The sequence below is a fragment of the Staurois parvus genome, unplaced genomic scaffold (genome assembly GCF_062004578.1).
Source record: "Staurois parvus isolate SC_StPar_1 unplaced genomic scaffold, SC_StPar_1.0 ptg000147l, whole genome shotgun sequence".
Taxonomy (NCBI): domain Eukaryota; kingdom Metazoa; phylum Chordata; class Amphibia; order Anura; family Ranidae; genus Staurois; species Staurois parvus.
The window spans coordinates 20471814-20485532 of NW_028317943.1; the positions used below are offsets into that span (position 1 = coordinate 20471814).

Genomic DNA, 13719 nt, shown 5'->3' on the forward strand with positions numbered 1-13719 from the left:
ATTTTAGATCGAGTAGGGCAAGATTTTCTCTTTAACTGGTGTCCTATCGGGGAGATATCCCTTCACTTCCTGACCCATAGCCAAAACAGGATGTGAGGGAATTTATCCTAAGTAAGGCAATCCTGGTTGTCACCAGAACTAGTGCCCCCATTTGAGGATTTCCCTTTAATTACAGTTCTGGTGACAATTTTCACTTTCACTCTCAGTGGAAATGGTAAACAGGGCAAATAGAATGTGAATCTTCCTAACCTTGCATTTAATATTGCCCTTAAGGACTCCAGCTAACACAATTTCTTATCCATTGGGGAAAACCAGAAATCAGGGTTATTCTGCCATCTTCAGGGAGATTGGACACTGGCAAATAAAACTGTAGGCCATCTCAAGATATAATCCCTCCCACTACCGGCATGATTGTGCCCTAGAAGACTGGATTTCTTTTTTTCTAGCATTTTTTTTTCCTGCCTTCCTTCCTGCCTTCATCAGGCAGCGTACCCTACTGATGGTACCGATGTCTGGAGTCCTGCTGTTTAATATTTCCCCTCTTCAGAAGTCTCCTTAGTTCGGTCTGGTGTGGCAAAGTGCTCTGGCCTTTTTGTCTGAGGGTTTTCCAGTCCTTGCAGGACTTAATGACCCAAATTACCCAGTTGTTTGCTGGGTTGCACAGGCCACAGTCAAGCTCCTGCCCACATTCCTGCAGATTCTATATATGATATGTTTTTGACCTTAGCAGCTTTAAAACCATTCTGCAGAAATAACAAATCTTACCCAAGCTCAACTGCTCTATTCACCACATGGAAACAGGAGACTGGTGCACTGGCTGAGGCATCCACTCCTCACAGCAAATATCCACAATAGAAGTAGCCAGCAGCTCGAAAAGCTTCTTAATGGAAATCTTTATTGGTTACATAAATACAGGATCCATAAAGCTTTATAAAGCTTTAAGTTGTCTTTCAGAGTTGCTGGTTACTTGTATTGTGGATATTTCCGCAGAGATACTGTCTCACTTTGCAACTGATGAGCTTATACATGAGAGGTCAGTCTTTTGATATTCTTAAATTCTAAGAAATTGTTTTAGCTATGGTTGATGCAGTGTGCAGGACCTTAAACCTAAAGAATCAGTCTGCTGTGTCTGCCAATGCTAGTTCCAGCCTTGGGTTGTATAGGGCAGTGCTCCCCAGCAGCTTGGTCGCGGCTTGTTGTCTGTTGGGTTGGAGTCTGAGACTTGCTATCTTCTCTCTTATTCGTTGTCTTGCTGATAGTGTGCCTGAATCAAGTCAGTTGTTAGGGGTACAGGACTGGTGCTGAAATCGGTGTAGTCCATTCCTGTCTGCATGTGTCCTTTGCAGCCCAAAGTGAAGATCACCAGGTGAAAAGGCCAGGGACATGTACTCATTCACGGACATTTTACCATGCATACAGTGTGAGATCATCCATGTAACTGGGTGCTCTGTCCCTTCAGCATGCTTTAGTTACCTACAGTCCTTTTTGATTTTTGTTTTTAACCAGATCCACATAATTCAGTTTGTGCTCTGTGTAGGTGGGTGTTTTAAAACTGACAAATCACAGGGGACAAAGATTTAAGATTGTGCTGAGAGGATGAACAGTTGGAATAAATGTAACATAAAAGTGCATGCTTGTATTATTTTGAGCATGTGTAGTTATGCACTGAGCAAGCGTCAGCATGTTATCTATGGTAAGGAATATAGTAATTGGCCAGAGATCAGATTGTTTAAAGGTGTCTGCAGAGTTCACATAGATATTTCCATAAACGATTGTCAGATGAATTGGTTGATACTGATCTAATTTTATGTAGGCACATTTAGAGCAGAATTTACAGTACAATGGAAGGTCCACTTATAATGTCTGAGTCTGTTCATCCCACTTTGTAGGCCAAGAAGTGTTAATTTTGTTACTTAAGGGTTCAACCTCTAAAACCAAGCCCACGCAATTCGTTGTCCTTCAAACCTTGGACATCCAAATCCCCAAAGTCCTCACTTAAGTCTTTTCAAAAGGGCTCCCCAACTTTCCAAAGCTGGGAGACTTCAGTTAGCTGTTGTGGACATTTGGTCCGTTAGCATATTGGATGCTTGGGTGTTAAAGATGCTTCACAGGAGATAAAAGCTAGAAATCTGCTCTTGACCCTGTCCTCACTTCATGTCTTCCAAATTATCCATTGTGGAATAGCTGGATGACCCCTGTTGAGGGAACTGTCAGCTGAAGTTCTAGCCAGCAGTGTGGTATGGACATTTCAGACTTTACAAGTGTGATCCTAAACCTTTAGAAATTATTGTTGGAACATGCTTATCTTGCAGTATTTAGATGAATCTCAAGCCAGGGTTTTTCTTTACTAGGAGAAACTTCAGTTCTCTGCAATCCCCCCCCAAGACTCATATTCTTCAATCCAGGCATCATCCACCTCCACTTCTGCACACAGGTTCTGGAACTAATGGTGACCTCAGTCAAAGCAGTTCCATGTACCCCATTCATTTCAGACCCCTACAGTTCATCATCCAACAGCTTGGTCCAGTCCTTAGGTTAATTTACCTGATGCCTAAGACTAGGCTGTCCTTGTCCAGGTGGCTCATAAATCCAGCTCTAGAGTTGGGGAGGTCCTTCCTTTTTTATTTTCTTGGAAAACTCACTGGATGCAAGCTTATATTTCTGCGGAGAAAAGCCCTAGACACTTTTTTGGCGATTTGGTTATCCCTGCAGTGAAGGGCCATCCAAGGATCCAGTCAGATAACACAACTGTGATGAATATTATTCAACAGAGAGGAATCAGAAGTGTCACTGTGACAAATTAGGTTTATATCATCCTGTCCTGGCAGTAGTTTGAAATAAAAAAATTCATGTTTTGGCAGTGTATGCAATTTTACGTCCCAGGCATGGTCATTCATCAGACAGTCTTCCTCAGCTGGCAGTGTCTCGGGAGTGATCGATACACCTGGATGTTGTCCAGGACCTGTGTCACGGGGTTGGAGGGGATGTGGACTTCCTGGTTTCCAGATTCAGCAACAAATTGGACAGTTCTTGTCTTTAGCTGCAGAGATCCTCTTATGCCAAATGGGGAGATGAAGGGCATTCTGGTGACCTACATAACTGGCCCAAGCTGATGTGGTACTCTGACCTCATCTGATCGTCCGCAGATGCTCCATGGGCTCTTCCATCCCATAAGCTGTTTGCTCCCTTTAAGCACTTGCTGACTCTCTTTATCTGATATGGATTTTGTTCAGAGCGGTTTGTTCCACCACGGATTCAGCTGAGTCTAATCTTAACAAGGCAACTACCATATATGAGTACAGGATGCGCCTGTCTTTAAAATGGTAGTGAAAAAAAAGCTTTCTCCCTGCAAGGTAAAGGCATATTGTGCTAGTATGCATCGCATACTAGCACATTATGAAAGACATACCTTGAAATTAAAGCTGCTTCCTAACCCTCTTTGCATGGATTACTTTAGCCCCTTTCTAGACACAGCCCCAGTGAAAGTCTTTCAGAAAATAACACTGCTCTCCCAGAATTCATTCTTTGAAGTTGAGATTACAGAGATGCCCTTCCTGTGAGATTCTTCATGAGTGTTGGGCTTCGTGGTGGCCTCTTTCAAGGCTGTTCCTCAGTTTCATGTGAGACCTCCCCTTTCAACCTACGTTTGCTCTTTTCCAGCAAGAAATTCCCTAGCTTGGTGGATTTCCAGCCCAGCCTTGACAATGGGGAAGTTGTTACACTCCCTCACAGTCCAGGGAACATAGTCAACAGAGGATGCTAAGCTTCCCATCAACACCCTGGAGCTAAGAGCAATAAGGATGGTTCTGTACTACTAGACCCCTCTTGTTGAGCAGACCTCTAATTTTCTACATTAATCACCAATGGGGTACCAGAAGTCCCTCAGCTTTGAAGAAAGCAAGCCTGATCATCTCATGGGCAGAGGAATACTGTTTAGCATTCTCTGTTTTCCACATCCCAGGAGTGGACAGTTGGAAGGTGACTTATTGTCACTGCTTGGACCAATAGGAATGGGGCCTTCATCCTGGCATCTTCAACCTGCTATGTTTAGAGATGGGACACCCCAGATATTTATATCCTGGCCTCCAGATTCAACAAGTTACCTCTTGGCCTGGACCAAGGATCCTCACTGGCAAACTTGTGTGCTGATAATTGTCTGGCTTCAGTTCATTTATTTATGCCTTTCCTCCAGTGGGGATTGTGCCTCATCTGCTTCGCAAAATAGAGCAAGAGATATAACTTGTGATTCTCATTGCACCAAATTGGCTAACAAGAATCTGGTACACAGAGATACTCAGAGTTAGATGATCTCTCCTACAAAGTCCAAACACGAGCAACTGGGTGCTGGATTTGGATTTTCTAAGGACCTCTTGAATTGTCACTGGGCACACTTGCTCTGGTTCTGCAGAACTCCATAAAATGGACCTACCCTTAGGAAAAAGGGTAAAGGACCCAGATTTGAAAATCCATACACAATCCAGTGAGGTGTGCCAAAGTAACATCCAAGTTAACGATAAAATTGATTCATAGCAGAATAGTGCAGAGGGCTAAACACACTCCCCCTTTATCAGCACTGAAGAATTCTGTCTGTGCTTAAATGGACTGGTGAGCAGATACAAAAACAAAACTGCGTAGTGATTTACTGCTTGGAAAGTTTCAGGAGGGCAGGTTAGACGTTTAGCACTCTTTGGATTGCATGTGTGTGGACCGTCCTGCAAAGTGGCTTTCTTAGTTGCTATCACATCTGTCAGATGTCAGTGGCTCATTTTGTAAGGAGCACTTCCTCATTCTTCAGACCAATGAGTTTTAACATCCAAGACCTTCTTTTCTTCCTAAGCCTATATCAGTCTTCCACCTCATTGAAGACCTAGTCCTACCAACTTTGTGCCTTGCTGCAAAACTTTCAAAGGAAATTGTACTCCATTTCCTGGATGTAGTCAGGGCCATCAGTGTTGACCTCTAAGCAACAATTATCAGATAGACAGACGTCCTTTTTTGTCCTACCTTCACAATTTCACATGGGACATGTGGATAATACACCTCATTGCTACAGCTGGACCAGATTGGTGGGGTTTTTCGTGGGCATTCTGGAACCAAGCCTTTTTTGCCTAGCTATGTAAGGTCACCATCTAGGCCTCTGTTCATACCTTTTTCAAAGGTCTAACAGATGGGCAAATGTAGCTTTTAGTCACAAGGTTCTTCCAGCAGCACTCTGATGGTAGGTCTGTTGACCCTTGTTGGGACAGTTGTGTTTGACTAGTTGTTGCACACCCTTCTCAATCATTGATTGGGAATATCCCAGGTTCTATGAATATTCAGGCTTTGCCCTATTTTGTATGATTAAAATAAAAGGAAATATTGACTTGCCTGTAAATTCCATATCTTGGAGTACAGTGCAAGACACAAGCCACCCTCCCTTCTATTTCTGGCTTACTCTGTATTGCTTGCTACAAACTGAGGCCTCAGAGTGAGGTGGGGTCATAGGGGGTGCCCAGGGGGCTGTCGATATCCAATCACCTGAAAGTACCAGCCTTTAACCTGGGGTCTATGCTCAACTGTAAATTCCATGTCTTGGAGCACAGTAACAAGATGATTATTCATAGACCCTGGATTGAAGGCTGGTACTTTCAGGTGATTGGACACTGGCAAGCTTTTTGGAATTTTACAGGTACATCAGATTTTTTTTCTTTTTCTTTTGTCGTGTTTTTTTTTTTTTTCTTTTTCCCTATACCATAATGTTTTTTGTTTTTCCTTCCTTTCATTTGGGGTTACAGATCTCCCACTTGAATATTTCCAGTTTCCTTAGGTTGGCTTTCTGTTGCTGCATTCTTGTTTTGTACCGCCGTACTACTTCTACAAACAGAACAATTGGCACTTTGTGTTGGGATATGGACTACAAGGGAGGATCAACTATCTAATTGATTTCCAATCTCCTTTAGGGAAGGCATATTCCTTTGTCAGCCAGAGCACCAACCCCCCCCCCCCCCAGACGCCCCCCCCCCCCCCCCGAGAGCTAAGAAATTTGCAGTCAGTCCACAAATCTGTTTTTTCCCATTTTTTAAATAAAATAAATTTACTAGCATATTGCTAATGCACTGTTTTTAAAACAGAACTATTGAACCATTTACTGGAATACTGAAACATTAATATTCTACTGTAAATATGTACTTTGAGGCTTGAAACATGCAATTTTGAATCCATTATATTGCTGTAATAAAGAAGCTGTGAGAGCATCCACATACACAAGGTGGCAGCCTTTGCCAGTTCTTTAAATACCTTGTGTTGTGGTTGATCTTTAGACTTTTCACTTGGAGTGTTTGTTTTTTGTTTTTTTTTTTGACCTACTGAAGGTACTGCACATTTAATAGCCTTAAAATGACTATTGACTACATCACCACTGTATTGAATTAATGATATTTTACATACATTATCCGCTTTCTCTTTGCAAATTGATGACAAAAGTGCTAGTTTTTACACTGTGTGCACAATTAATAAACAAGTTGTATTTGTATTTATGAGGATTCATTTCATTATTGCACAACTACAGTGCTCTCGGTCAATCCAAAAATGTTAAACCACAAACCTGAATATTTAAGAAAGTTTAAAGTGAATAATCTGTGTGCATAATTACTGGGCAACTATTGGTGTGCAGAATTTTTATGCAGTTAAATGAAAAACAAACATTTTTCCATCTCACTTGTTTATTTTCATCTGTTAGACCCCGTTCACACTTGAGTGTTTTTCAGCTTGATGCTCAAAAACGTTCACTAAAGTACTTGTGCTACTTTTCAGGCAGATCTGAGCGTGTTCTCCCCATAGACTTGAATGGAAAACACCTGAACAGTGGAAATGAGCGTTTTTAGGCGTTTTCAGCTAAAAGAGCAGCTATTTCTATTGGCCACAGCAAAAAAGCCTAAATGAAAAACGCTTGAAAAAAAACCCACCTATAATATTTACAGATCTGCTTCAAAAAACACACTTGAAAAAAAACGTCTGGAAAAAGGCTTAGCTTAGTGTGAATGTGAGAATAATAAACAGCTCAAAGTTTACAAATCAACATTTCAGACAGTTAAAAAAAGATAAAAATCCGTGACCAGTATAGCCACCCTTCTTTTCAATAACCGTCATAAGCCTTCCATTCATGGGGTCTGTCAGTTTCTTGATCTATTGACGTTTCCTTCAATGTAAATCTCCTTTTTAAGAAGGGCCCACAAGTTCTCAATAGGGTTTAGGTCAGGTGAGGAAGGGGGTCATGTCATTTTTCTTTCATCTTTAAGACCTTTACTGGCTAGTCATGCAGTGGAGTACTTCAGTGCGTGCGATGGAGCATTGTCCTGCATAAATATCATGGTCTTGAAAGCTGCAGACTCTTTCCTGTACAACTGCTTGAAGAAAGTGTCTTCTAAAAACTGGCAGTAGGTTTGGGAGTTTATTTTGAGTCCACCTTCAACCCGAAAAGGTCCAACTAGCTCATCTTTAATAATACCAGCTCATACAATACCCCACCTCCACTTTGCTGGCGTCTGAGTCGTAGTGGAGATCTGTGCCTGATACTGGTCCGTCAAGAGTTACCTTTCTCTTATCAGTCCATAAAGCCTTTGAGAAATCTGTCTCCAGATATTTCTTGGCCAGGTCTTGATGTTTCAGCTTATGTGTCTTGTTCATTTGTGGTTGGGTTTAAGCCATCCTTACCTTGGCCATGTCTCTGAGCTCTGGGCACTCCAGGTAGGTTGCAGTTTTGGAATTTGACAACACTGAAGGATAATGGGTTCCTGCTAGCTTCACCATTGATTCTTCTCAAATCTTTCGCAGTTAATTTGGGTCTTTTTTTTTTTTTTTTCCCCTCAACATGTTTCTTTCGATCCTGTTGACTATTTGAGACAAAACTTTTGAGGGTTCTGTGAGCACACCCCAATATCTTATCAATTTCAGGAGTGCCGCATCCCTCTGAAAGACTTTTTACAATTTTTGACTTTTCAGAGTTAGTTAAATCTCTTTTTTAGCCCATTTTGCTTGAGGAAAAGAAGCTGCCTAAATATTTTATGCACTCCTTGACCCTAGGTTCACACCTAAGCGTTTTCTGCAGCGTTTTGCAGAAAGCAGTACAGTCCGTTTAACATAATTTCCTATGGGATATGTTTACACCTGTGCGTTTTCACCTGGTGCGTTTTTTGGAAAGGGTCATGGACTTTATTGAACGCAAAAAGTTGTGTTTTTGTTTCTATAGACTTCAATGGAAACGCTGCAGAAAAGCATGTATTGCGTTTTTGATGCTTTTTGCTTTTTAAATCTGCCAAGCAACAAGAAGAGAAAAAAAAAAATGCAAAACGACATGCAGAAACAGCTCAAATGCAAAAAGCATAGATGTTAACCTAGCCTAATATAGGGTGTTAATCACCTTAGGCCAGACCCTCCCTCATTACAAAAATACACATCACCTGATGTGCTTAAATCCAACAAGCACTAAAGTTTATACAGCCTCGAGTTGGACAATTTGCATAAAAATGATGATTTGGTCAAAATACTCGCCTAATAGTTGTGCACACAGTGTAGATACATGTGTTTGAATCTTAGCTGGTATGTAAAAATGGCATATTCCTGAAAATGTTAACTGGAGAAAACCTAGTAATATAAAATAAGGTAGACAGTAGAGCAAAAGAATGATTGCAGTCCCTCTCTTCTAAGAGAAAATAAATACAAACTCTTAGCTACTTGGAACAGGTCAGGATTCAAATTATTTGTATTACTTATGAATGCACAATCTTTTGCAGGTTCAGTCCATATTTTCGCACAAAGGAGAAGTTGCTCCTGAGCTCTGTATCTTATAGCAACATGATTGAACCTAAGACATTTTTCTGTCGCTTTGACCTTCAGGGCACATGCAATGATGACGACTGTCAGTGGTAAGTTTGCATTTCTAGCAGGATTTCCTTTTTCAGCAGCAAATAAGCAAATACTGAAAGTACTATCTTTTTTACATTTGTTAATTTTCTAGGCAGCACATGCGTGACTGCACGCTCAGTCGTAAACAGCTATTTCAAGATATTCTGTCTTATGACTTGGACTTGATTGGATGCTCTGAAAAAAGTACTGATGAGGAAATTATAGCTGCAACTGGTAATGTTTGTTGTTTTTTTTATTTTTACTTTTTATGGCTCCAAGTTTTTATTTAAATGATAGGTGCAGTTTTACACTCAAAATGTTTCCCTTACGAAATTACCCTGATTTTCTAACAGTTTAACCACTTCAATACTGGGCACTTTCACCCCCATTCTTACCCAGGCCTATTTTCAGCTCTCATTGCTCTCACACTTAGACAATGACACGGTCATGCAATACTGTGCCCATATGAAAATTATTTTTTTCAAAAATAGAACTTTCTTTTGGTGGTATTTAATTACCACTGGGTTTTTTGCTAAATAAAGGGAAAAAGACCAAACACATCCTATTTTAAAATTTTGCGAATAAGCATATTTCCTAAATTTAGGCCAGAATGTATAATGCTACTTTAGTGAAAATAACCCAAGTAAGTGTTTATTATTCAGTCTATAGGAAAGGTAGATATATATTTTTTTCTGTTATTTACCCAAAACATATTCAAGCTATAGTTATATAATGGATATGGGCTGAAAGTGCACACTCTCAGGTTTAATTTGAGGGTATGTACATCCAGATTGAAGGAAGGGTTTAGGATTTACAGCTCTTAAGAGTAGCCTTCCCCCCCTTTTTTAAGGGACCAACAATTATTGGACAATTGAATCAAAAGCTGTTTCATGGCCAGGTGTAGGCTACTCCTTCATTATTTCTTCATCTGTTAAGCAGGTAAAAGGTCTGGAGTTGATTCTAAGTGTGGTATTTGCATTTGGAATCTGTTGCTGTGAACCTACATCATGTGTTCAAAGGAGCTGTCCATGCAAGTGAAACAGGCCATTGTAAGGCTTCAAAAACGAAACAAATCAACATTAGGAGTGGCCAAATCAATAGTTGGTACATTCTGAGGAAAGAAGAACGTGCTGGTGAGCTCAGGAACATAAAAGGGCATGGCTGTTCACGGAAGACAAGAGTGGTGGATGATCGCAGGATCCTTTCTATGGTAAAGAAAAACCCATCCACAACATCCAGACAAGTGAAGGACACTCTCCAGGAGGTAGGAGTATCATTGTCAAAGTCTACAATCAAGAGAAGACTTCACAAGAGCAAATACAGAGGGTTCACCACAAGGTGCAAACCATTCATAAGCCTGAAGAATAGAAAAGCCAGATTACACTTTGCCAAAAAAAAATTAAAAAAAAAAAAAACATTTCTGGAAAAGCATCATTTGGACGACTGAAACTAAGATTAATCTGTACCAGAATGACGGGAAGAAAAAAGTTTGGAGAAGGCTTGGAACAGCTCATAATCCAAAGCACACAATGTCATCTGTAAAACGTGGTGGAGGCAGTGTGATGGCATGGGCATGCATGGCTTCCAGTGGCACTGGGTCATTGGTGTTTATTGATGTGACAGAAGACAATAGCAGCCGGATGAATTCTGCAGTGTTTAGAGAGATACTGTCAGCCCAGATTCAGCCAAATGCAGCAAAGTTGATTGGACGGTGCTTCACAGTACAGATGGACAATGATCCAAAACACACTGCAAAAGAAGTGGTATATTCTGCAATGGCCAAGTCAATCACCTGATGTCAACCCAAGTGAGCATGCATTTCACTTGCTGAAGGCAGAACTAAACACAGACCCACAAACAAAGAACTGAAGCATCAGAAAGGAGGAAACCCAGTCTTTGCTAACATGCATGGGTTCCAGACTTCAGGCAGTCATTGCCAGTAAAGTATTCTCAACAAAATATTAAAAATGAACATTTTATTTATGATTATATTCATTTGTCCAGTTACGTTTGAGCCTCTGAAAATGGAGGGACGGTGCAGTTCCTAAAATTTGTATTTGATGTTTATGTTCAACCCTTTGAATTAAAGCCGAAAGTCTGCACTTCAAAATCATTTGAAGTGCATTTCGTTTAAATCTATTCTGGTGGCATGCAGAGCCAAAAGTATGAAAATTGTGCCTGTGTCCAAATATATATGGACCGAACAGTCAATCTTGATGTACTGATGGCTTATAATTTCTTGAGGCTCCTAAAATGGCAGGACACTAGAAATATCCCTCAAATGACCCCTTTTTGTAATGTAGACAGTACAAGATATGGTGGGTTTTTTAAATGTAATTTTTTGCCACTTTTTTTTTAAATATGGAAATGTAAAGGTTATAACTTTTTTTTTTTTTTTAACATGCTGTAACCAGTGCAGTACAGCGTCCTCTTATAACTGGTGTAGTGGTGATCATGGACACTGATTGGTGGCAGCAGTTTTTTTTCCCTAATTTATTATTTATTTATTTTTTTGTGTTTTGACCAGAGCAACACCATGTTATCATAGAAGTAGTCTGGAGAATCAGGATTTTTTTTTTTTTTTGCACATTGCTGATAACGGTGAATATCACTTTTATAAACAACAGTTTTTTCCTGAATGAAGTCGATTGATTGTGTTTACTATTGTGATTGGCCACAGCTAATCACATGGTGCAGATGGGCTGTGATTGGTCCTGTTGATCTTTGTGATTAGTCACCATAGTCTAGTACAAACACAATGAATGACAAGAATGGATACCATCTGTTGTGTACAGTTGTCACATGATCTGCTGTGATTGGTCACAGCGATCACATGGTTCCGGAAGCGGGCCGCTACACTGATCTGTCATCTGCTGCATCCGGTGGAAGTAGCAGGTGGCAGATCGTGCTGCAACACAGCTTGTTCGGGGGAGGACATTGTATGACATCCTCCCAGAACTAGAGTGTTCCTGCTCAGTTCTCATTTGACAATAGGCTGGGCGAGAAGCTGTTAATATGCAGAACTCTGGTTCGGGCCCCTTAATGTGTTGATATCTATAGCCGCTTTCAAAGCAATCAGTGCTTTCTTCATGAACATCCAGGTGCTTGCACCTTACATAGATCATGGCTTTCTCATGTCAACATGTAGATGAACAGGCCATTTTCTGGGAGCCAAAATATTATAGTAAAGAGGTCCCTGCCTGTACCATGAGTCACTTTAGAAGCCTGAACGCTATCTAGTCTCAAGGCATTGAGGAGGACCTAAGTTGGATTTGTGCACAAAAATGGCAAGCAGAGTCCAAAGGGCTAATCATTATTTGCCTATATCTTGTAATTTCCCTATAATTTGCACAATGTCCTCCACTGTCCTGTATCTACAGCAAGAGGGTTGGGGCAAATCCTGTCTTTGGTGCAACTTTGTATTTCTTCCTTGTCTGCCATTCCCGACATTGGCAGGCAGATTTCCTCAGTAGCGTCTTGACTCAGGAAAGTTGGTCTGCACACAATGGTGTTCCAGGACCTTTGTTGTAGGTGTGGGGTGCGAAACTCTGGCTTAAAGGGTCAACAAAAATCTGGACAGGTTTGTTTCCTGGTCTACAGATTTGTGGGCAATTGCAGTGGATACTTTCGTTACTCTGTGGAATCAGTACACTATGATTCATACCTCTTCTTCTTTTTTTTTTTTCTCAGGTCACAGAATGCAGCTCACAGGCTAAACCCTTGTTTGTCATCACACAGTAGTGTATCTTTCCAGATCTGTCTGTTCCCTAGCCACTGGGGCTCCTTCCTATTTTAGTAGTGACTTTTGGGAATGCAAACTGACATGGAGTTATACTTTTTCAAGATTGGCATTGACCAGTTTCTACTGTTCCATTCTTTTGTAAAGACCTGGCCCCTCAATGCCCTTTTGAGGCCTCTGTTATTTCTCAAAGCACTAGACCTTATGTCCACCCTTTTCTCACCCAGATCCCCTTCTGTGTGTGGGCTTGGATTTGGGGCAAGATTATCCATATGGTCTCCTTTGACCAAGATGTTCTTGGTGCAAACTGTCAGTCTCTTGGGGTTTGGGGGGGAGTCCACTTGCTGGGTCTCTCCATACTTGGGGCTGCAGTCTGGAGCAGATAGTGTTCCACTTTATTTAGGGATCATTCTTTAAGACTATTGTGACCTGGTGTCCTTTGGCCATCACTTAAGTTTTGCAGGGCCTTCATTTTTGGGAAGGTTTGGGAGCTTTTACTGTGACAGGTTAAGTATCCTGGTACTTACATTGAGTGACTGTGCGGTTATTAACCACATTGTTTTTCCTTAGAGACAAAGCATCACTATCTGCCTCTCCTCAGCTACTGGTCTCCACACTGAAGAGTGTACAGGTCATATCCTCTGGTTACAAAGTGGAATTTCAGAGCTGTTCTCCACCTAATTTTTGACTGTCCAATTTGTCTTAGTCTCTTCTGTGTGAAGTGGATTTGCTCAAAGCTGTGTCCCAACTTCAGGCTCAAAATGTTGCGATACAGGTGCCAAAGGGAAGAAGAGTGATCAGGGTTTCTATTCTAAAATTTTTAGTGTTTCCAAGTTGAATGAGGAGGCCCCATCCTTTTCTGAAAGTCACACATTTCTGGATGGAATCCAAAAGATTAATCGTAGTGGCCCTTTGACTGGAGGAATTCATGGCATCAACTAACATCAGGGCTGTTCAGGCTTCAGCTGATGCCCATGTTGGCCTCAAAGTCCCGCAGGCTGTGTTTTGATCTTAGTTTGGCCATAGATAGGAATTTGTTTTTGAGGGTCTGTTGACTAACTTTTTGTTGCCTAGTTACCCTCCCCTCAATACTGCTT

At 41.0% G+C, this 13719-nt stretch overlaps 1 protein-coding gene across 2 annotated transcripts in view; it reads left to right on the plus strand.

Moving 5' to 3' along the window:
• ZFC3H1 (zinc finger C3H1-type containing) overlaps positions 1-13719 on the plus strand; it is a 109970-nt gene that overhangs the window by 64320 nt on the left and 31931 nt on the right. For both annotated transcript variants that reach the window (XM_089674102.1, XM_089674103.1), the window contains exons 17-18: positions 8772-8903; positions 8996-9117. In XM_089674102.1, the coding sequence (XP_089530228.1) occupies positions 8772-8903; positions 8996-9117 (254 nt within the window). The remainder of the gene's footprint in view (positions 1-8771; positions 8904-8995; positions 9118-13719) is intronic.